This window comes from Arachis ipaensis, chromosome B9 (assembly GCF_059453495.1).
Source record: "Arachis ipaensis isolate K30076 ecotype BB chromosome B9, ASM5945349v1, whole genome shotgun sequence".
In the NCBI taxonomy this organism is placed as follows: Eukaryota; Viridiplantae; Streptophyta; class Magnoliopsida; order Fabales; family Fabaceae; genus Arachis; species Arachis ipaensis.
This window is the reverse complement of record NC_142444.1, coordinates 148528010-148550947: the sequence shown is the minus strand read 5'-3', so window position 1 is coordinate 148550947 and position 22938 is coordinate 148528010. Positions and strand designations below refer to the sequence as shown.

General features: G+C 33.4%; 2 protein-coding genes and 1 long non-coding RNA gene across 7 annotated transcripts; 1 reads left to right on the top strand and 2 right to left on the bottom strand.

Moving 5' to 3' along the window:
• Positions 1-220: 220 nt before the first annotated feature.
• On the bottom strand, positions 221-5269 carry LOC107618108 (Tetratricopeptide repeat (TPR)-like superfamily protein). 5 transcript variants are annotated; one of them, XM_021110635.2, is made up of 4 exons: positions 4975-5269; positions 2175-2276; positions 1926-2070; positions 221-1778 (listed from the first exon to the last, which is right to left on the bottom strand). In XM_021110635.2, the coding sequence occupies exon 4, from the start codon at positions 1738-1740 to the stop codon at positions 259-261; it is 1482 nt and encodes a 493-aa protein (XP_020966294.1). In that variant the 5' UTR covers positions 1741-1778; positions 1926-2070; positions 2175-2276; positions 4975-5269; the 3' UTR covers positions 221-258. The 5 variants fall into 5 exon arrangements, with proteins under 5 accessions (XP_020966294.1, XP_020966293.1, XP_020966290.1 ...); XM_021110634.2 differs by having other exon boundaries at positions 1887-2070; positions 4975-5250; XM_021110631.2 differs by having other exon boundaries at positions 221-1745; positions 4975-5250.
• LOC107618110 (uncharacterized) lies at positions 4499-5031 on the top strand. The gene is made up of 3 exons (XR_002353506.2): positions 4499-4591; positions 4680-4799; positions 4900-5031. It is a non-coding gene; the product is annotated as an uncharacterized LOC107618110 (long non-coding RNA).
• Positions 5270-18713: 13444 nt separating the features above from the next.
• Positions 18714-20930, bottom strand: LOC107619448 (auxin response factor 16). The gene is made up of 2 exons (XM_016321741.3): positions 19731-20930; positions 18714-19431 (listed from the first exon to the last, which is right to left on the bottom strand). The coding sequence occupies exons 1-2, from the start codon at positions 20790-20792 to the stop codon at positions 18760-18762; spliced, it is 1734 nt and encodes a 577-aa protein (XP_016177227.1). The 5' UTR covers positions 20793-20930; the 3' UTR covers positions 18714-18759.
• Between the last annotated feature and the right edge of the window lie 2008 nt (positions 20931-22938).

The window sequence follows — 22938 nt, the reverse complement described above, 5'->3', positions numbered from 1 at the left end:
AATCCAAGCTGGCAATTGTTGTCTCCATATTTAGTAGTTATCAAGTTAGAGAGAATAGCAAGTCCCTTTCTTCAACACAAGACAAAATTGTTGCTTATTGGCTGCTCTCGCACTAAGGATAAAACATGGACCTATTCTTTTGCATGGAATGGATAATATACTTAGAGCATATGCTATATGATTAAAGACATTACCCAAGCAATACAATGAGATAATAATGTAATATTAAACTTTAGAATATATTAGCCTTTTGTGTCATCAAGCAATTAATGGAGTTTTTCTCAGTTTATCAAGTTTCACTGCAAAATGTATGGCAGTATTTTCCATCCCTTCGTAAATTAGAGCTTGCTTGAAGGAACTAAACAATTGTGCAGGAGGGCGAATCCCCATATCCAGCATTTCCTGAAAGTACCTACAAGCTTCATCTACCTTGCTTTCATTGCACAAGGAACCGATCAAACTCGAGAACATATGCATTCCAGGAAGGATTCCCTTGGATTTCATCTGATCCCAAACTTCCATTGCCATCTCCAATCTCCCTTCATTGCAGAACATCCTCACCATGATCTCATATGTGCTCACACTCGGCTCACACCCAAACTCGCTACTCATTCGCCGGAAAATCAAATAAGCTTCTTGGTTTCTCTGAGCCTTTATCAGGTGGTGCAGTATTATGTCATATGTTCTCGAAGTTGGACCAATCCCCAATTCCTTCATCTCTCCAACCACCCGATAGGCATCCTCCATCTTTGTCGACCAGCAATAAGCCCCGACAACAGCGTTGTAAGTCGGCCCCTCCGGGGGGAAACCACTGGCCTTGGACATCTCAAAGAACTGAAGAGCTTCATGTAATCTCTTATCAGAACCCAACCCATTAATCAAAGTACAATATATGTGTGGACTAGGCCTAACACCCTTCTCCACCATCTCATGGTAGAACCCGACAGCACTATCATACTTCTTTGCCTTGCAATATGCGTTCATGACAATGCCATATGTGACTACATCAGGCTCAAAACCTTCACTCTCCATCTCCCTACGAATCTCATCCACCCTCAACAAGTTCCCTTGGGTACCCCAACCTTCCAACAAAATAGTGTATGTCTTCAAATCAGGCACAATTTTTCTCATCCGCATTTTATCAAACACCTCGTGTGCTTTCTCAACACTCTTGGACTTGCATAGAACATCGATCAAACGGTTAAAATCCGAGACCTGTGGCTTCATCCCATACTGTTCCATCTTCTCGAATGCCTCCACTGCTTCCTTGACCTTCCTTGCCCTCGCGTACCTTCGAGAAACGAGCGAAAATGTTTCTCTGGTCAGCAATTTTTTGCGGTTCATTTCAGCAAGCAAAGTCCAAATCATCTTGAACTGTCTGATCTTACCAAGTGACTCGATCAACTCGTGGAAGCTCTCAGTGGTGTGCTTGAACCCTTGTTGCTTCTCGACCCAACGAAAGAACGAGAGGGCAAGTACACCGGCATTGCTGAGCTTCTTCAGGACATCAACCGCAAGGTCTGGCGACATTTGCACGGGAATGTTGGCGAGGGAGGCGTCGACGGTGGAAGTTGGATTGGCGGATAGGATTCTGCAGATGGTTTCGGCATTGAAGGGTTGGGGTTGGGGTTGTGATGTGCTGGAAGAACAGGTTCGCCTTTGAAGAAGGTTGAAGGAGAAGAAGAATGTTTTGGAAGATCGTGTAAATGCCATTGTTCTGCTGCTCCAAATTGCAGGCATTCTCACTGTGTCAGGGTCTCATGAAATTTAGATGAGAACTGAAAACAAAGAGAACAAAAAGAGGCAATAGAATACCAAATAACATTAGACTAATTAATTATTTAATTATCTCAATATTATAACAATTAATTAGTCTATTATACTACCGTGAATACATAATCGTCACTCTTTGGAATACTGCTCACCATCATCATTTTTTTTTTGCATTTGTTTCTTCACCCCCTACCGGAAGATTTGAAATCTTAAATTCAATTTTTGTTTGATCGTTAATCATTAATTTCGGATCGTTTTTCTATCTTCTCCAACCCAGTTGTGAAGCCATTCTTTTATCTTCATGAGAAGGTTACAAGTTAGAAAATTAGATAGGAAAAGAAAATAATTGAAATCATATTTCCCCACTTAAAACATATTGGAGTAAGCATGAAAGTGCAAACCTGCTCTTGTTTGTCATGTAGTTGTTCAATTAGGGCATGTTTCTGCAGGGCAAACTGTAAGTAGATAACTCGTGCTGCTTTCTTGCGAAGATGCCACTTGAACTGTGCAAAACAAATACTTGTTAGGTAAACATTAGCTTTAACTGCATTAAGATGTCACTAATTATGTTCAAAAGATTATCAACAATATAGACATTCTTAAAAGAACCTTAATGAGCAAGTATAGGCATAGAGACAGAAAACCATACATGTTAAAATCAACACTGTTCCATAGATAGTAAGTCGCTAACCATAATCCACTAATATTAATACAAAAATTATATCAAAGTCATTGTACAAAATATTTGAATAGGCAAAAGAATCAATACCTTATATTTTCCTATTTTAGTCCTCTCAAGTCATGCTAACATATTTAAATTCTTAGTTAATAAAGCAACCATTCCCACAAATTCTACTTGTACAATCACTATATATAACACATTAACGCCAAACTCCATGTATTCTCCTGAGGAATTTTGCCCAACAATGTCATGCTGGAAAACTCAAGCTTAGGAAATTAATTATATAGATCACAAAATTGACAAATGACATCTTCTGAACACCAAATTCAATTCCCAGTGTAGTGTGAGTTGTGTGTGTGCAAGTAAAGCACCACACTTCACTCCTCTTTTCCCTCTTTCCCTCACATCTCTTGGAAGCTCAAAGCGAAGCACTATTCACTATTCAGCAATCACTTACTAGCTTTCATAGACACACCCATTTGTTTCAAACACTTTTCTGCTCCCCATTGAATCAAGCACTAACAACCAATGCTCATATACCATGAATAGCCAAACTACATATTATAACACAAACACTGTTTCTTATTATTACTAACTTACATCGTGATTATCAATTTCATCCATCCAAATCATATTAAGTGAGCAAAGTGGCTACACTAACATAAATATATTTTTCAATATATCAAAAGATGCAAAAGGACACTCATTATGAAACATCAACTGAAATGTTCTATTCAGTAATGTAAGAGGCTAAATGATGTGATTTAGTAGCCAAAATTCAAAAACATGGAATTAGTAGAACAATAGACATTTAGCAATAGCAGGAATCAACAGTTCATTGAAAATTTAGTGTATCATTAAATCAATGCATATACATTCTATATGAAATTTGTTTCAATTAAACTTTATAATGTATCATCGTGTAATTGGTTTAATTTTATAAAAGATACATCATTACAATCTATGGACCTAAATCTCCACTTTGTTTTTTAATATGTTTATTTATACATATTGATTTTAAACTAAACCTAAGTTTGTGGCATATTAAAAGAAAAAAGGAAACATTGCAGAGAGAATACGAGATAATACTTAAAACTCAATTTGGAACCTAAGCTTGCATGCAAATTTCAATTTAGTTCTGAAATTTCAATAGTCTCTATTTAGCAAGGTTCTGAGAACCGGACCGGTCATCAACCACTCTAGTCACTGGTTCATTGGTCCAACCGGTGGTTCAACCGGAAAAACTATTTTAGAATAAAATAATAAATAAATTATAAACAAACATTCTAAAATATAATTATAGTCTAATATAAATCTTAAAATATCTTCCAAATTTAAAACACTACATAAAATACCATCAACCAAATCTATATGATCTTATCAAAATACAAACTCAAAACTTTGAATGGTTTTGAATAATTATTATTCCTACTACGGTCAAACACAATATTTTCATAAAAATCCTTAAGATCGAAAAACCATAACAACACTACTTTTTTGGTTGGTTTTAGAAAACAAAACTTTAATCCTCTCAATACAGTAATTCCACATCAGATTCAAAGCAAGTAAAACCAAAAAATTCTAAACGTATATTCCAAGAAATGATGAAAAACCAAACGTGAGACCGGTTTTCACATAAACCAAAAGTTAGTTGACAGAGTTACATAATATAAAGCTGTCAAAATTATTATAACTAACTACATACATCAACTAATAAGTAAGAACTTTAACCTTTTAGCCCCCCAAAACAATCAATTAAATATAATTTACAGTTCAATGAAGCCCTGTTTGCATTACAATTATTTACAAATGTTGAGTAATAATAACATGAAAAGGTAGCTACTAGCTAGTGAAGTCGAACAGAGAAGGCATGGTAGTAGTATCACTGTAAATGTTTTAGTACATCCAGTGGCCACAAAATCTTACTGGAATATGATGAGTAATTATATAATTTAACAGCATGAGAAGAGGATTGCCACAAAAACTTAAATTTCAACTTCAAATAGTAGAACTCCCCAAAAGAGTTGTTACTGACAAATTTGGTACAATTTTATGTACCGATTCATCGCCAAACCCCAATTTTTCCTCTCTCCCAATTCAATCCCTTTCCAACTCTCACATACCCACAAACCAAAGGTTCCAAAAGTTTCATCTTTTTCATCCAATCCTTCAATGCCCTAAGCTCTAAGCGCTAACCTCATTTTTCCCTTTTCTTTTGTTGCAGAAATTCAGTGGGTTTCGTCTGTTCTCAATGGCTTTGGAACCGAAGGAGTTACCAACTAACAACCCTGGTCTTACTGCTACCCCTGACCCAGCTACTAAGGGTTACTTCATGCAGCAAACTGTGAGTATTTTTTTCTAAGTTTCTAAATTTCAGTTTTTTAAATCGTTTATTGTTTTAATCAGGTGTTTGGATTTTGTTTTATGTGGTGTTCCAATGGCAGATGTTTAGAATCAAAGACCCCATATATAAAATGGATTTGAATGGCTAGAACTAGAAGAAGTGAAGTGCCACTAACCTTCGACGGATACACGGACGGCGACCGGCGAGACGACGGCGACCGGAGACACGGCGGCGAGCTGCTCCAAGCCTCGAACAGAGAAGCCAGGCAGGACGGGAACAGGGGGAAGGAGGACGCCGAGCTACAAGACAGGGCCTGGGCTCGGGACAGCGGGAAGGAGGAAGCCGCGGAGGCGCCGACAGCACAGACGGCGGCGGCAGAACCGTTGCAGGGATAGGGTTTAGGTTTGGTGATTTTGAACTTTGCTTCAGGGTTCAGAGGGATAGTGATCACGAACACAGGGGTGTTGTGTGGGTGGGTTGGGGGGGGGTGAGTGAGTGAGGCTGAACGTTGGGTTTTTTTTTCCTAAAAAATGAAAACGGCGCCGTTTATCAAGAACCGGCCGGTTCCTAGAACAATTTTTATTATCAGCGAACCGAATAATTTTTATTACCAGTTTTCGGTTGAATTAGTTTGACCGACTGGTCTGATCCAATTTTTAGAAGCATACTATTTAGTCTCTAAACTTTATAAACATGAATGGCATTAGTCCTAGAACAATTTTTCTGGCAACTTCCAACTCATAAACATTTTTGTTTTTTGACCAAAATGTGGTTTTACCTAGTGCATCCAACTATTCGCGTTTTAGGACATGAGTCATGTTCACAAAGTTTAGAAATTAAAACTTTAAGACCAGATTAAGACTCTTTCATAGGGCTGGCAATATATACCCTACCCGCGGGTACTCAATCCAAACCAACCCGTTCGATTAGGGTTGTCTACCCTATCCGCTGCGGATAGAGTAAGATAGGGTGCAAATTTGCCTGCGGTTAGGGTAGGGTACGGGTTTAGGGTATATCCTACCCTACCCTATATGCACCCTTAATATATTATATAATATATATGTAAAAGTTATACATGTAGTGAAGAAAGTAAGTCTTGTACTCACAATCTTCTTTTTATAAAAACTTGAAATAATCACTAAACTAGTTGATGATCATATTATTTGTAATTTTATGTTGGATTTCTTTAAGATTTTATTATTTTTAATTTTAATTTGAACTTAGTTTTTTATTTTCTATTTTATTAATATGTATGAAATTTGGAATGGTTGAATTTTACATTTATTTAAAAAAAATTATTTATGCGGGTAGGGTCGGATAGAGTAGAATTTAGAATTTTAGGGTGCGGATAGAATTTACAGACAGCATGGAGTCTAGGGATGAGAAGGGTTATAGTAGAGTTGGATTCTCTAAATGCAATTATGTACATTAAGAGAAACCCTAGTGATAGCCACGGCCACAGCCATATAATCCGAAAGATAGCAGAGTGGATGAAGCGACTTTGGGAGATTATATTTAGACATGTTTATAGGGAGGCAAATCGGTGTGCCCACATTACCAGGTTATAGTTTTATAGACTTGCCTCCTTCAGATCTTCAGAGCTTGCTTATTGATGACTTTAACGGGAGTCTCTATCTCTCATACTATTTTTGTGTAGTCTTTTTGCTTTTGGGCTAGTACCCCATATTATTACAAAAAAAAAAAAAAAAAAAAAAAAGAGTTCTCAACCTGCGAATAAGATAGGGTAAAATTTAAAAAAAGTTTTTAACCTATGAATAGGGTTAAGGTAGAGTTTAAATCCTACCCTATGATACCCATTGCCAGCCCTATTTGTCCAAGTTCAAGACCAAATTGAATATCAGAGAATACTCACTAAATCGATTAGAAAGAAAACAAACATTAAAAGGGAGATGATGATATACCAGTTCACACATGATAGAACCAAGAACGGTGGTCCAAAAACTGCCGGCAAAAGTCTCAGCAATGAAAGCACCAAGAAGAGGAGTGCAGTCAGCTGTTCGGCGGCAAAGAAAAAGGAGACGTGGCAGAGGACGACGCACGGAGACGCAAAGACATCAACGGCAGATTGAGAGTGAGAGTTGTGCGTGTTACGCAGTTCTTGTGGGTACTAGGTTTTTTTATTGGAGTAAAGTAGAGATAAGTCTCAAAGTAGTCCCTGAAGTTGCACTCGAGCCTCAAAGTAATCCCCGAAGTTAATAATTCCTCAAATTCGTCCCTGAAATTGCACTTCGGGACTCATAATAGTCCTTGAAATAATTTTCGTCCATCCTTGCTAACGAAAAACTGAGCTGGACTGAAACAACGTCGTTTTGTATTTATTAAAAAAAATAATACCCAATACGACGTCGTTTTATATTTATTAAAAAAACTAATCCTTATCTTCACCAATTCTCTTCTTCACTGATGTTCTTCTTCTTCTTCAATTTCATACAAGCAACAACAACAACATCTTCAGAAACCAACAAAAATCACAGAATTGAAAAAACTAACAATTACAAAAAATCACAAAAAAGAACCAACAACAATTAGAAAGGATCAATTAACCTAAATAACCAGCATCAATCAACCGATCAAAAACAACAATCACAAAAAAACATCAACAATTACAGAATCAAAAATAACAAAAAATCAACCATGGCAACTACATTAAAACACAATCATGAGCAGCAATAATCATCCAAAATATTAAACAATAATGATTCAATAACTAAAAAAATTTAAAAAAACTCACCTTTGCCGCAGAGCAGAGAAGAAGGATGCAGAGGGAGACAGAGAGCAAACGGTGACAAATAGGGAGGGCCGACGAGTGCGGCGGGCTCGAGAGCGCAGACGTCGGCGACGGAGGGTTGGGGGCGGTTGACAGAGCACTTGAAAATAGTGAGAAAGTGTGAAATCTGGACGGCGAGGTCGGAGAGCACCTCGATCTCGTGGTGGTGCGAAGAAGCAGATTGGGAACGTGAAAAACAGTTAGGGAGGGACGATTGGCGCGGCACCGAAATGGAGGCCGGCGACAGAGAGGGTTGGGGAAAGCTTGCTTGTGAGGGAGAGAAGGGGAAGGGAAAGGGCAGATTGGGGAAGGGGAAGGGGAAGGGTTGGGAAAGGGAAAGAGAAGGCTCGGGGAAGGGGTGGTGACGTGGGGTTTAGCGTGTTTTTGTTTTACTTTCTTTTCTTTTTTTTTTTTTTAAATAAACACAAAATTACATCGTTTTCAATTTTTTTTTTACTTCTCAAAACGACGTCTTTTTAAGATTCCGACGAACGGAAAATTTTTCAAGGACTACTATGAGTTACGGAGTGCAATTTCAGGGACGAATTTAAGGAATTATTAACTTCGGGGATTACTTTAAGGCTCGAGTGCAATTTCAATGACTACTTTAAAGTTTATCTCAGTAAACTACCCTTTCTAAACTACTATTTCTACATAAAGCTATTAATATATATATATATATATATATATATATATATTATCAAAAATAAGGAGTTTCGAACCTGCAACTTTTTAGATGAGTATGAAAAAGCTATATTATTTGAATTATAACTCCTTAGCAAGCTGTTAAATCTATTAGTGAATAAATAAAAATAATTTTATATTTATAAAAAACAAAATTTATATAATAAAATTATTTAAACTCTTAAAAAATTGTTTTAAATTCTTAAGCTATTTTATTAATCTAACTTATTCCACTCTTAATTTTCAATCTCAATTTCCAACCATTTACTATTATTACTTTAGTCCTTAACCTGTCATCACCGATAATATCTCATTCTCTTTATTATTACTGTTTGTTAATTGAAGACATAATTATCATAACTAATAATTAACTCGGTCATAATTACTAATTAATTTTTTATTTTTTATAATTATCAAATAGGTTGAGCTAGGATCTAATTACTATAGAAAAATGAACAACTTAATTATGTTTAAACAAATTCTTAGTATGTTTAACAATTCTTTAATGATAAAAGTAAAAATATTAAAAGAATTAAAAATTATTTTTTTAGAATTTACAGTTCAAATTTTTTTAAAAAATATATTTTTATTTAAAAAATATATTTTAACATAATAAATAAACAAAAAATATTTTTATATTATCGAATCTAAATATATTTAATAGATAAAAAATTATTTTTATATAAAATATCTAAACATTAAATTAAATTTACTTTTTCAAAATATTATTTTAAAAAAATTACTTAAAAAATATTTCCTTCAAAAATCATTTAAACAAGTCCTTGACAGATCATTAATCATGATATCATCGACTAACACTTTTGGGTAATAGGGTAATTGATCACGGATTCACGGTAATAGGAAATTTTTGGGTTTTTTTTTTTTTTTTTTCTTTTACTATGAATTTTTGAGTTTCTTGTAGTGACGGAAATGAGACAAAAGAGCTTTCTGGGTTTTGAGAATTGGATCTGATACATGGATAATGGAGGCCCATTATATTAACTATGTTCATGATCTAGGACTACATATCCGTAATCCGCTACCATTAGTAGACTTGAAAATGCTTCACCAAACTCAAAAGAGATATCACTCTCCCTTTTGGGCTTAGCCCGGCCCAATGGCTAACTCCAATAAACATAATTAGAATCACACATTAGTCTATCCTAAAAAAAAAAAAAGTAAAACAGAAGAACTAGAGATTTTAATAGAACAAGTCTCTCGTCCTTCAAATCAAACAGTATTAGCAAAATTTTTATTAGCTAGTTATAATAATAATATAATTGAATATAAGATAATTTTAAAGTATTCTCTTTCCCGATACCAATTTACTATAATTCAATTCAATATGTTGAAATTGATCTTACTTGGAAACTGGCATTGAAGTTATTCTGGTTGAAATGACAACCTACACCAAATTCACCATATCACATCCATGTCTGAGAAAAAATAGTTCCTTTGACTTTAATTCTGAGGGTACCGACTTTGACTCAACAATCAATTTGAACACTGAAGAGGCAGTTCATTATTTCAACATGTCCCATGTTAATACTAATTAAATATGGAATTGATATTTTTGACAATCCCCATGTGTGAAACTGAAACCTGATAGTTATATCATTCATCAGTTGACTTGTGAAAGATGTCCTTTATCTTAACACAAAAAAGACCTAATTGGGATCTGTGCTTGATCCCAAAAATATTATATTTAATTGACATGGCTGGTTCAGCCAACCAATTCCAGCCCTTATAATAATTAATAAAACCAGCATTAAACATTCACATGCAACCACTAAGCCTATCTAGCTAGTAGCTTAATTCATACAAGTAGTATTATTATAATAAACAAGTGTATGTTTATGTGTATGCACATAATCTTTGTCCAACATAAAAACACAACTTGTGCCGATGTTGGGGGCATGAAGTAGTTGAATTGAGCTGTGTTTCTTGACCTTTGCATATCTTTGTTTGCCTTATTTCATTAAAAATACATCTTATATATTATAATAACAACGTTATACATACCATTTATTTATATTTATAAATATAAATATAAATATAGAACGTAACCACGGTTGAGTAAGTCATAATCTAAGGGTCTCAACTCTCATGTGAGCATATATAGAAACAATATTAATTATATATATGACTGAGATCCCAAGGTATCATTTACTCTTTTTTCCTGTAACTGCGGCATACTTGGGGAATGGAATGTGGATTATTACATTACATAGAACTATTCCCTTTCGGCCATTTCTTAGGCGCATGAGTAGCACTTACTTGCATGCATGCCATTATTATTCATCTTTATGCTTCTTTTTTATTCACATTTTCTTTTAAATAAAGAGAAAAGAAAATATTAATTGGTCAATGTTATTGGTAGCTACGAATATTAATCTTCACGACATTGTTGAGATAAATTAAAAAGAAAGAAGATGATAATGTTAATTAGTAGTTACCTTAATTAATAATCCGTAAAGTGAATTAAAGCTTTCATTAACTGTAAGTCCAGGGTCGTTAAATTAAAAAGTCAAACGGTTGCTAATACCACCTAAAAGCACACGTCAAGCTAAGCCAGCTTTAAAATATATATGCATGAGTGCATCTTTAATTAATTAATAAGAGGTTATTTAAGCTAGTTTTATAAACATATACGTGAGTAGGATAACTTTAATTTGCATATATTTTTAGCATTAATCAATGTTTAATTAAACTAGAGAAAGTCTAGGGGCTAGTAATTTTTGTGTTTTGTAGTCAGTACTTAATCATCAAAAGAAAAGTGAGTGATCTCCCACCATTGGATGTAATATCACATCATTAAAAACACTATTGATGACTAATTGATGGTTACAAAATACAAAAGTTGTTGACCCCTAGCATTCTTAATTAAACTAACCCTGCTTGAGATTATGAGTTTACCGTTAGATAGGTCAACCATAAAGTTGACTTCTTCCATTATATTTGTTAAATTAGTATCTTTTATGGCACCAAATTAAATAAGATAATTATAGATTCAAACTCCTTTAGTAATGGTGTTACATGATTATGAGGTATAGAAAATCTCATATAATATGTAAAATGGTATCAATTTTGGGCAGTAAATTAACAATAAATGGAAAAAGAGTTGTTATCAGCTAGTGAAATGGTTGCAGTAGAATGAGGAAGAAAAAGAAGAAAAGAATGATCAAGAAAAAACTGAAAGAGAGAGAGAGAAGAGTATTGTGATGATGAATTTTCTAATTGCAATTGAATAATACATCATAAGAATTTTACGCTATGCTATATAGTTTATATAGTTGTAAAAAAAGTGTGAAAAGAAAAAAAGGAATAACAAATTATATATTAGCTAGTCCTAACAAACTAGTCAGCTGAACAATCTAACAAACAAACAAAAATATATTAACAAATCTTTTACATTTGAAACTATTATTTCCTGTATCTATATTAACTAGCATCCCCTCACAAGCTGGTATTACTTGGCTTGTGTAGATCAAGTAATCCCAGCTTGAATAGCAAGTAGGAGAAGAATCCCGGTGCAAGAGGCTTTGTAAACAGATCAGCCAGCTGCTCACTAGAGGCAATATGTTGAAGATTTGAAACTCTTTCTTTATATTTTTTAAGAACTACATGGCAGTCAATTTCAACATGCTTTGTCTATTCATGAAAAACCGGATTTGAGGCAATATATATAGCAGATTATTGTCACAGAATATATCAACAAGCAGGGGAGGAGAAATCTTGAATTCTTTTAAAAGTTTTAGCAACCATATAAGTTCACAAGTTCCATTTGCTAAAGATCAATATTCAATTTCAGAAGAGGATCTAGAGACTGTTGTTTGCCTCTTGCTTTTTCAAGATATAAGAGTTTGGTCAAGAAAGAAGCAACAACCAGTAATAGATTTTCTAGTATCCTTACAAGCCCCCCAATCAGAATGAGTATATCCAGAGAGAATAAAAGAATTAGAGACAAAAAAAAGATCTGATGCTGGTGGTGATTGTTTCAAGTATCGAATCACTCTATAAACTGCCTTGAGATGAACATCAATGGGACAATCCATGAATTGAGTAAGACAACCTACAGGGTAGCTCAAGTCGGGTCTGGTATTGGTGAGATAAAGAAGGCGACCAACCAGCTTTCTATAAAGAGCAACATCAGGTAGAGGAGAGCCACAATTTTTTGACAAAGATGTAGTATAATCCATAGGTGTAGTGGTAGGTTTGGCTCCAAGTAAGCCACAATCATTGATCAAATCTAAAGCGTATTTTCTTTGATAAGGAACAATCCCTGTTTTGCTTCTTGCTACTTCCATGCCAATAAAGAATTTTAAAATACCAAGATCCTTTATCTTGAATTTGCTGTCCAAGAAGCGTTTGACAGCTTCAATTTATGAGAGATCATCACCAACTAACACAAAATCATCGACATAGACTAAAATAGCAGTGAAACTAACATTAGTGGACTTGGTGAATAAAGAGTGATCATTTTCAGACTGAATATATTCCAATTCAATTAAAGCATTGGATAGTTTCATGTTCCATTGACGGTTCGCCTATTTCAAACTATAAAGAGATCTTTCTAATTTACAAACTAACTTGGGATTATCACACTTCAGCCCTTTTGGTAACTTCATATAAACATCTTCATGGAGATCCCCATGAAAGAAAGCGGTATTGACATTAAGTTGATAAAGATATCAATTCTTTGATGCTGCAATTGCTAAGAGAACTCTCACTGTGCTCATTTTAACAACCGGGTTGAAGGTGTCAATATAAACAACGCTTGGAATTTGAGTGAACCCCTGAGCAACTAGCCGAGCCTTATGTCTATCAATTGTCCCATCTGGGTTGAATTTAATGCAAAAAATCCATTTACAACCTACTGTATTCTTGCCAGGAAGAAGAGAAGTGATGATCCAAGTCTTGTTTTGCTCAAGAGCAATAAGTTTTGCATCAATATCTTTTCTCCAGCAATCATGCATAACAGCCTCAAACTAGTGCTTCGAGTCAGGGTTATTTATAAGTGCAAAAGTGAAGGCTAGGTGTTTTGGAGAGAAAGATGCATATGATAAATGGTGTGATAAAGGGTATTTACAATTTGAAGAAGAACGAACAATATTGATAGGATTCTCATGTGACGCCATACTAAAACAATGAACTTCTTTAAGGTATGAGGATAGTTTTCTATCTCTCTGAGACCTTCTCAAGGCAGGTTGAGTTGGTTCAGGTTGAATGTGATCAACATGAGGCATAAGGACAGCAGCATTATCACTATTTTCATGAATGTATGATGCAGATGATGTAGAATTCTTACTAATGTCATTATTCAAAGATGAAAGAGAGCTATTGTTATTAGAGACATCAATAGTGATTCTAGGATGTGATGATGTATGAATAATATCCTCATAATGTGATGCAGTAGGCAATTACAAATCAGGAAAAGGATCAAAATTTGTTGGATTATAATAGTGTTGTGGGTGAGAATTTGAGTTTGCATGAGTCCTGGTTGTTGTTTGAACATATCTAAAAGAAAAAAATATGTTCAAAAAATTCTATATTTCGTGAGATAAAAATTTCTTTTGTGTTTAAATCAAATAAAATAGAACCTTTGGTTTCTGACTTGGATCCTAAGAAAATACACTTTCGAGCTCTAGGATCTAGTTTTGTCCTACTAGCTGTAAGTGTTGAAGCAAACACAAGACAACAAAAAATTTTAAGCTCATTTAGATCAGGTTTTGAATGAAATAAAATCTCATATGGAGTTATATTGTTTAAAAATGTACTAGGTAACCTATTAATTAAATGAACTGAATGTTGCACAGCATAATGCCAAAAATATTTGGGAACATTTAAATGAAACAATAATGCTCTTGCAACTGTCAGTAGGTGTTGATACTTTCTCTCCACAACACCATTTTGTTGTGAAGTTTCAACACAAGAAGTTTGATGTTCTATGCCTTTTGAACTATAAAATGAATCCATTTTGAATTCTATACCATTATCAGTTTGAATTTGCTTAATTCTTTTGCTGAATTGTGTTTGCACAAGTTGGACAAAGTCTTGAACCAATTTTCAGTTTTAGATTTCAATTTCATGCAATAAATCCATGTGAACCGAGTTTTGTCCTCAACTATATTTAGAAAATAATTATGACCTGAAGTTGATTGAATAAAAAGAGGTCCCCAAATATCAATATGCAATAAATCAAAAGCATTTTCAGAATTTATATTGCTTGTTGTGAAAGGTAATTTTCTCTGTCTAGCATATTAACAAGAATCACAAACATGTGAAGAAGTAATGCAATAAAAAAAAATATTTTTCATGGTAATCATTCTGCTGTAAGGTAAATGATCTAGTCTAGCATGCCAAAGAGCTCCTAGGTCTTGCTGTACACTAAGAGCTACATATTGTATCCTAAAATCTAATGAAGGCAGTTTCATAGGTTCAGCATTCATCACATATAAGTCTCCTTGTATCTCAACTTGTCCAATCATCTTCAATGAAGAAAGTGCTTGTATCTCTCAGTAAGAATTAGTGAATCTAAATTCACAATGTAATGATTTAGTAAATTTGGAAACAGAAATTAAATTATATTTAGAGTGAGGTATGAATAAAACATTGGTAAGGATCAAAGAGATTGACAATTGCACAGTTTCACAAATATTTGTAGAAGTCTTAGATTCATAAGGTAGATGTAGATTAACCAAAACAGGCTTTATATGATAAAAAGTTTTAAAAAAATTTTGAAGATAACAGGCATGATCAGTAGCACCACTGTCTAGTATCCAAGAAATTTTAGTAAAATATGCATTCAAAATATGTCTACATTTTGGTTGAGTTAAGGTGGCTGAGAAAGTGATATGATTCACACTACTTGGAGCTATCATGAGTGGTTGCTGGAGAACTGCAATTAAAATTTGCTTCTGGTCTAGAGTCAAGAAAAAAGCAGTTTCATTACCACCTTCTTCTTGACCAGAATCAGTAATGTCACCACCAACACCTGAATTTTTAATTTCACCTTCAGTACTGATGTGATTTGCACTTTTCTGCTTTCAGTGTGTAGGAAAATCATTTTTCTTGTAGCAATTCTTAACCAAATGTCCAATTCTGTTGCAGTAAGTGCATAATTTGAAAGTGTATTTTTTACCAAAAGTCTTCTGAACAGTGTTTTTCTTGCCACCACTTCGACTTCTTCCTCTATCTCTTGAGGAATAACTACCTCTTTGTGATGTTGTACTTCCATAAAATTTGTGATTATCCTTGTATCCAAGAAATTTGAACTTAATTTCCTCTCTTGTTGAGTTAGCATTGCCAAAACAGCGTTGATATCAGACAAAGGTTTTAGTAACATAATCTGAGATTTTACAGTAGAGTATTGCTCATTCAGACCTCTAAGAAATTTCACAACGTATTCCTCAGAAGCATAATTCCTAATAATTTTTAATGCACAGTTGCAGCCATTAACACAAGCTATACAGCTAGGGATTGTACGCAGGTTCTTTAATTTTTTTCCAAACAGACTTCAATTTGGTAAAGTAGAAAGTAACAGTTAAATCACCTTGCCTGATAGTGTAGAATTCCTCTTTCAATTCTCCAACTCTGAAGACATTTTCATGTGAGTAACGATTCTTCAAGTCCTTCCACAAATCTGAAACATTGCTATTCCACATCACACTCTTAGCAATTTTTGGGAAGAGCAAGAGGTTGAGCCATGAAAGCAAGATGTTATTACAGCGATCCCAAGCTTCAAACAAAGGTTGATTCTCAGTTGGTTTCGGAATCGAACCATCCAAGAACTTCACCTTGTTCTTCAATCTGAGTGCTCTCTACATATCGTGTGACCATTGGTAGTAATTTTGAGAAGCAAGCTGAAGCGGAATCAAAGCCGTACCTGGGCTTTCACTCAGATGCAGGTACTACGGGCTGACGGGGTTAGAGATTGGAGAAGAAGAGTTCGATCTGTTGAGCTGAGCTTGAAATTGCGAGAACTGACATATAAACGCTGTGAATCAGTTGAAATCTGCAATGAAATCTACTTAAGTGTTGGCATTTGAGCTGTTTTCTTCGTTTGTCGCCATTGATGTAACCTAACTCTGATACCATGTAAAATAGTATCAATCTTGAGCAGCAAATTAACAATAAATGGAGAAAGAGTTGCTGTCAACCAGTGAAATGGCTATAGCAGAATGAGAAAGAAAAGGAAAAAAAGAATGATTGAGACGAAATCGAGACAGAGAAGTGTTGTGATGATAAATTTTTTTATTACAATTGAATAATACATCATAAAAACTTCACACTATACTATATAATTTATATAGCTGGACAAAAAGTGTGAAAAGAAAAAAAAAAGAATAACAAACTATATATTAACTAATCCTAACAAACTAGTCAGCAGAACAATCTAATAAACAAACAAAAATATACTAACAAATTTTTTACATTTCAAAATATTATTTTCAGTATCTATATTAATTAACATAATATACTGTAGAACATGTTCTTCACTTTTCTTTTTTCCCCCCTCCCGTTGTCAATGAGCAATTAATTTCATCATAAGAGACAAATGCCTTTCTTTGTAATTACGTGATTCCCTTTTAGTTTATGTATGTCATAATTATTAGAATTTTTCTATATATTTTTCATATAGAATAAATATTAAAATATAAAATATAATAATTATTAAAAATAAATTAAATAATATATATTTATATATAAATATAAAATAACTAATTTAATAATTAAATTTTTGTGTGAACATAATATTTTTAAAAAAATAATGTATTTATAAAACATTTTATTATTATATTTTATAAAATACAAGAATATTAATCATACTTTACTTAGAAAATATCAACATTTGTTTGAAAGAATATAGAAAATATTTAGTTCAATTATACCAAATTTTAGAGAAGAAAAATATAATTTGCCCAAAATTTCATGGAGATTAGATTCTCTTACTAATAAGGTATATATATATATATATACTCTTGTAAGTTATAACAAATTAAAAGCACACGGTTTTATTGTCCAATTGTGGTGCAAAGGAGAAAAACGGCCAACGGAGTTTACAACAAGAAATTAAAGGTGTTGTTAGTTGTTAGCCACTTCAAACTCCAAACCCTAATAGTTTGATATATTAATACTTAAGAACTAAATTGGCTCATTAGTGGTGCCTCCTGCATAGTGATTATCATCAACTCCAATTTAATGTAACAGTATTATTATATTCAATTGTTAGGTATATATAATTCATCCAATCTATACATTGGTGTTTGTCTTCACTCTTTTATGATCCAATGTCCCATGAAAACTTTGTTTGCAGTGAGATCACCATAATTTGTGGGCCATACCCCCCACAGTGAAAATAGAAGATGAAGAAACTGAAAAAAGAAACAAGTACTTTTGTTTGATTTGGGACAACACTACCTTATTAGTTTATTGTCTCCCAAAGTAAGGACAAGGATGAGATTAATTGACCTTTTTCTTGTTCCTTCATAGTTAAATAATAACCAAATATTAAAAAGTAACATAAATAGTACCTAGTAAAAGTAAATGTTATTTACATAGTAATTGCCAATATTACCTTACCTAGCTAGACCAAAGAACAATGTATAGCCTTCAATAATATGATGCTATTTCTTGCAATCTTTTGTGGTTGTAAAGTTATCAACAACCACAATCACATGTCTTCAATTTATTTGAATGCAGTTGTGTTGCATGTTTTTACTAGCTACAACTTTCAGTTAATAATATTGGGCATTTATGTTCTTGTCAGAGTGGGGGACCTTTAACATTCAATTTACTGTGTGAGAAGTGAGAATACCATCTTTAATAAACATGGTAAATCAGTCATGAAATAAATTAAAGGAATACACGCTTTTTTTTCCTAATATTGAGAGTTTAATTTTGTTATATTTATAATGTAAAATATTTTATATAATTATCAAAATATTTTATATAATTATTTAAGTATATTTATTTTTTTAAATAATTATTTATATAGTTAATATAAAAAATAATTATTTTTAATAACATAACATATAAATAAATGTATGTATAAATCACTTAATATCCAAAAAATAATAATGAGATTGAAGCTTGAACATTGAATCAAAGAAATAAAGATCTTAAGATAACAAGCATTCTTGATTCTTTCATAGAAATTCAAGAGGTACATTGTGCCATAACTTGCTCATTTCTTTGAACAAATCTAGCTGAAAATTAAAACAAGTTAGGTGCAAGTTAACGAAAATATTATCCCTCATGATAATTCTTTTTTTTTTCAGCACAAAACAAAATTTTTTTTTTGTTAAAACTAAATAAATAATATTTTTGTTAACTTGCACCTTAATAGAATCATACGAAAAAAATTTCAAAAACTATACAACAGAAAGGAAATCAAATGAAAACTGCTAAGGCTTGTCGGCCAACCGAAAATGGGAAGAAAATATTCAAGAACTCATCACTGGTCATCACTCACTAAGTTTGATTTTGTTATAAGGCCATACACAATATGTTAATGTTTTCAGTTCCAACAAGATCATTATTCTTGTGCTGATTTTTGAACCAGGGAGACCCTCCATCATCAGAAGAGTTTTCAATTGATGTCTTGAGTGATGAATTAGTTCCTTCATAAACACTATTTGAACTGTTTGATGAATGGTTCTGCTGATCAGTGTGAATGAGCTTCCCAAACAACAAAATGTGTGGTGCTTTTGTTTCATTGGAACAAGACTCCTCCTTATTGAAACTCTGGCCAGGATTTCCCACACTCAACAAGCAAGATATCTCAAGATTGTTATTGTTCTTGGTGGCGGCGGAGTTGTTCTTGTTGTAGATTCCAAAACTAGGCCTATGAGGGTGTTGTGCTGCATGATCAAGCCTTGGAAATCCATCAAGAATGTGGAAATCTTGCGGAGCGAGCCCGAATTGATGGGCATGCCTGGCTCCCTGTATGCCTTGATGATCTTGAATGGTGGAGAATGATGATGCAGGTGGAAATTGGTTGATGAGTTGAAAATCTGGTTGGTCTTGTAGGAACCTTTGTTTCTTCCTTGGTGGTGAGAATGGAGAGAGATGAAAGTTTGGCACATTTGAGACTAGTTCAACTAACCAAGGATTCACACACTTCACATTTTGGAGTAGATCTGGTTCATCCCATACCACCTGAAATTCCCATCATAATAATAATTCAAATTGCTAGAAAAATCAAGAATTGTCAGCACAGTAATTTAACTGGTGATACTGTACTACTACTGTTAACTCTAACCATAAAAAAAATCCATTTATAGCAACACATGTTGTTGCACAAAATTTTACACAAAGCTCAATATCAGAACCATGCAGTGACAAGTAACTATTTAATAGGGAAATAGTTATGTGACAAAAATGAAAATGAGCTTAATCTGATAAAACAGGAAATTAAAGTAGAGATCTAAGAGTGAATGGGATCTGAAGATAGATACCTGAAGAAGACGCCAAGGAGAATGAGGCCAATGAAGAGGATCTGAAAGCTGGACAGAAGAAATAGTCCCCATGAACCAACTGATTCTGGAAGAGTCCTCAGTCTCAAAGGGCATCTTGAATCTCATACCAGAACACCATTGAATCTGCATTGAAGCTCTCACTGAAGAAGCCTTCACACAAAACTCCGGTGAGCTCCCTCTTGGATAATACACCACCTCAAATGCCCTTCCATTCACAGCACAATTCACAGCCTCACCAACACAATTACATTCACCACCACCATAACCAACATTATTAGTCGTACTAATATTAGTATTTGTGGCGGTTCCAGCACCAATACCACCCTTCTTGGCCCTCCTAATCCCAACACAAAGGTCACCATTTTGGGCTCGGAGGAAAACAATGGAGTCACCGGCAACAAGCTTCTTGTGGTTAACGAAATTGCTCCAACCAGTAGTCAAAAGGTGCCTCCTTGGCGTGCCTCTATAAATGTGTCTGAACTTCCAACACTGCCCATGCACGTCTTTTGCGATTATGGTCTGAACCGGAGGCTCTGCGGAGTAATCAAGCCTTGGGAAAATGGTTTCGGCGCAGTAACGAGGCACAGAGAAACCGCCGCCATTGTTGGCATCGGATTGTGTTAGAGTCTTTGCAAAAGAAGCAGGCTTTTCACCATTATTATTGTTGTCCAAGAAACTATTATGATTACTACTACAATGATGATCGTGTTCTTCTGGGTCTGAGAGGTGGTGTTGTTGAGGGAGAGGGGTGAGGGTGATCTTGACGTAGACCTCGTCGGTTTCAGGTTCTGCCATGTATTTGATGGCGGTGAGTGTGCAAGGGAAGAAGGGCGGAATGGGGGTTTTGATGGTAGGGGCAAAATGGGGTTTTCGACCATGGGCATGAGCTTGTTCGTGTTCAGCGTGGCCTTGTGGGAAGTACAAGACTTTGGTGTTGAGAGGTGGCATTTGAACCATGGGGCCTGCGCAGGCGTGCCATAGTTGAGAATCTAAGCATGTTTGTATTGCTGATGTTGTTGTTCTTGTTCTGCTTCTGTCCATGGAAGAAGAAGAAGAAGAATAAGAATTTGAGGAGAGAAGAGAATAGAAGAGAGTGAATAGTGTATTGTTGTTGTTGTTGTTGTGTGAGAGAGAGAGAGTATGTGAAGTGGAAGATAAATAAAAAGGGAAGAGAGAGAGAGAGAGAGTAAACTCTCACTCACGCGTTAAAGTGTCTCACTTGCCGACCAAAGACCAAATATGTGTGACACTTTCATTCACATCAATGAGCAAATGGTGTTTCTACTTATTTTTTGTTTTAGATAATTGCTTCAATCTGCTTTTTTTTTTGGAAGATTAGGGATAAAATATTATTTCAGTATATAATTGTATAATAAATTTATGAAATTTGTTAAGCAAACAATGATTTTTTTGAACAATATAAATAATGGACTATAAAATTAGTCCAAGTAAAAACACACTACATTTTTAAATAGGAAAGTATGAGAAACCAATGAAATATTTGTACAATGTGTACAATAAAGGTTTATGGAGTATTAGAGATATAACCATTAGTATTACCTTTTCTCATCAGCTGAAGTTTTTGGGATGAGTGGTATCATGACATGGTATTAGAGCTCTAAATCTGAAAGGTCAAGAATTTGATCTTTGGTGAACCCCAAAATCAGTTTAAGCTTTGGGAAGATGTTTATTATCCCTAGTACACCATTATCTCCCTAGCGGAATCCTTTCCAAATTATCCACCTAAATCTTAATACTAAGATAACCATCTGCACACCTAGTGAATTGAACATCCGATATATCTATTGTTCACATTGTTTAGTATTTTCATTGTCTACGTAGCTATACTTTTCCTAAATTTAGTATGCATATTTCTAATATACAAAATCATCATATCTTTAATTAATTTTATTTATAGTTAAAATTTGAATAAAAATAAATTTTAGAGTATACATTAAATATATTCAAGAATTATATCATTTAAAAAGTAAGAAAATAATTATTTTTATAGTATGAAAGATGAATTTTTATTTTTTATCAATTATTTTTAATATCTAAAATAAAAATTGTCTAATAAAGGTATACACAAAAATTTATAATATATATATAAAATTCTTTTAAATTAACAATATTGTTTTACCATAAAAAATTTAAGAGCTAATAATTCTAACAAAAAGAAATAAAAATTGAGATAATCTCACAAATTAAAATTACTTAACATGATCCTCATAATGGGATGTTAGCATCAAAAGTATATACATTTTTCTTTTAATATTATAGATATAGTGACAGATCTTAACTATTAAAGACGTAAAATCTTACACTAATTTTAAAGTTTAAGGATTCAATAATACACGGTGACATCTAAAATTTAAAATGTATTATCTAATTACTTTATGGACTTATAAAAATATCAAACTTAAAAATTTAATCCATTCTTATACCATATCTTAGATATTACAAATTTAATACCATTTAGAACAACAAAAGAAGACGTACCTCTAGAACTCATGATCATAAGGGCTAAGTGTTGGAGGATGATAATTGCTTGTCAATTTGGTACTTGAAAAATGAGAATATACATCCTGTTTAATATTTTCAGAAATAGCATGCGATGAATTTGTTAGTCATCAAAAAAATTAGAAGAAAATATGAATCCTTCTTTCATAAAATGTATATATTATATAATGAATCAGGTCTTAATTATTAAATACTTAGAACATAAAAAGTTCTACATTGTTATCTTATTTTATCCTTTATATTATTCATGAGGTCATAAGGCCCAACAATATATAATGACATCCAAAACTCAAAATGTATTATCCAATTATTTTATGGACTTACAAGAAAATATCAAATTTAGACATTTAACATGGTTTTTCAAAGAAAAAAATTAATAATTAATAAAAACTTATCATAAAAAATTCTAACAAAAAGTAAGTTAATATAAAGATAAAGAGATAAAGAAACTAATATAGATAATTTTTTTCTTTCTACTTTAAACTGTTTTATGTATGTTTTTAAAATCAAACAAATTTCTATTTCTATTATTATCTCTATAATAATAAGGTTTAATTACTCTGTTGTTTCTATAATTTTGTGAAATTTTCAATTAGGTCCTTATATTTTTTTTCTTTTTAATTGAGTCCCTGCACCAAATCTTTTTTTTCAATTAAGTCTCTCTTAG

Coding starts and splice junctions, on each gene's coding strand:
- LOC107618108 (XM_021110631.2), bottom strand. CDS start 1,947: ATGCAAAAAAAAAATGATGATG. Junction 1,746..1,925: donor GCAAAAAAAAAATGATGATG/GTGAGCAGTATT, acceptor ACCCTGACACAG/TGAGAATGCCTGCAATTTGG.
- LOC107619448 (XM_016321741.3), bottom strand. CDS start 20,792: ATGGACAGAAGCAGAACAAGAACAACAACATCAGCAATACAAACATGC. Junction 19,432..19,730: donor CTCCTTGGCGTCTTCTTCAG/GTATCTATCTTC, acceptor TGGGAATTTCAG/GTGGTATGGGATGAACCAGA.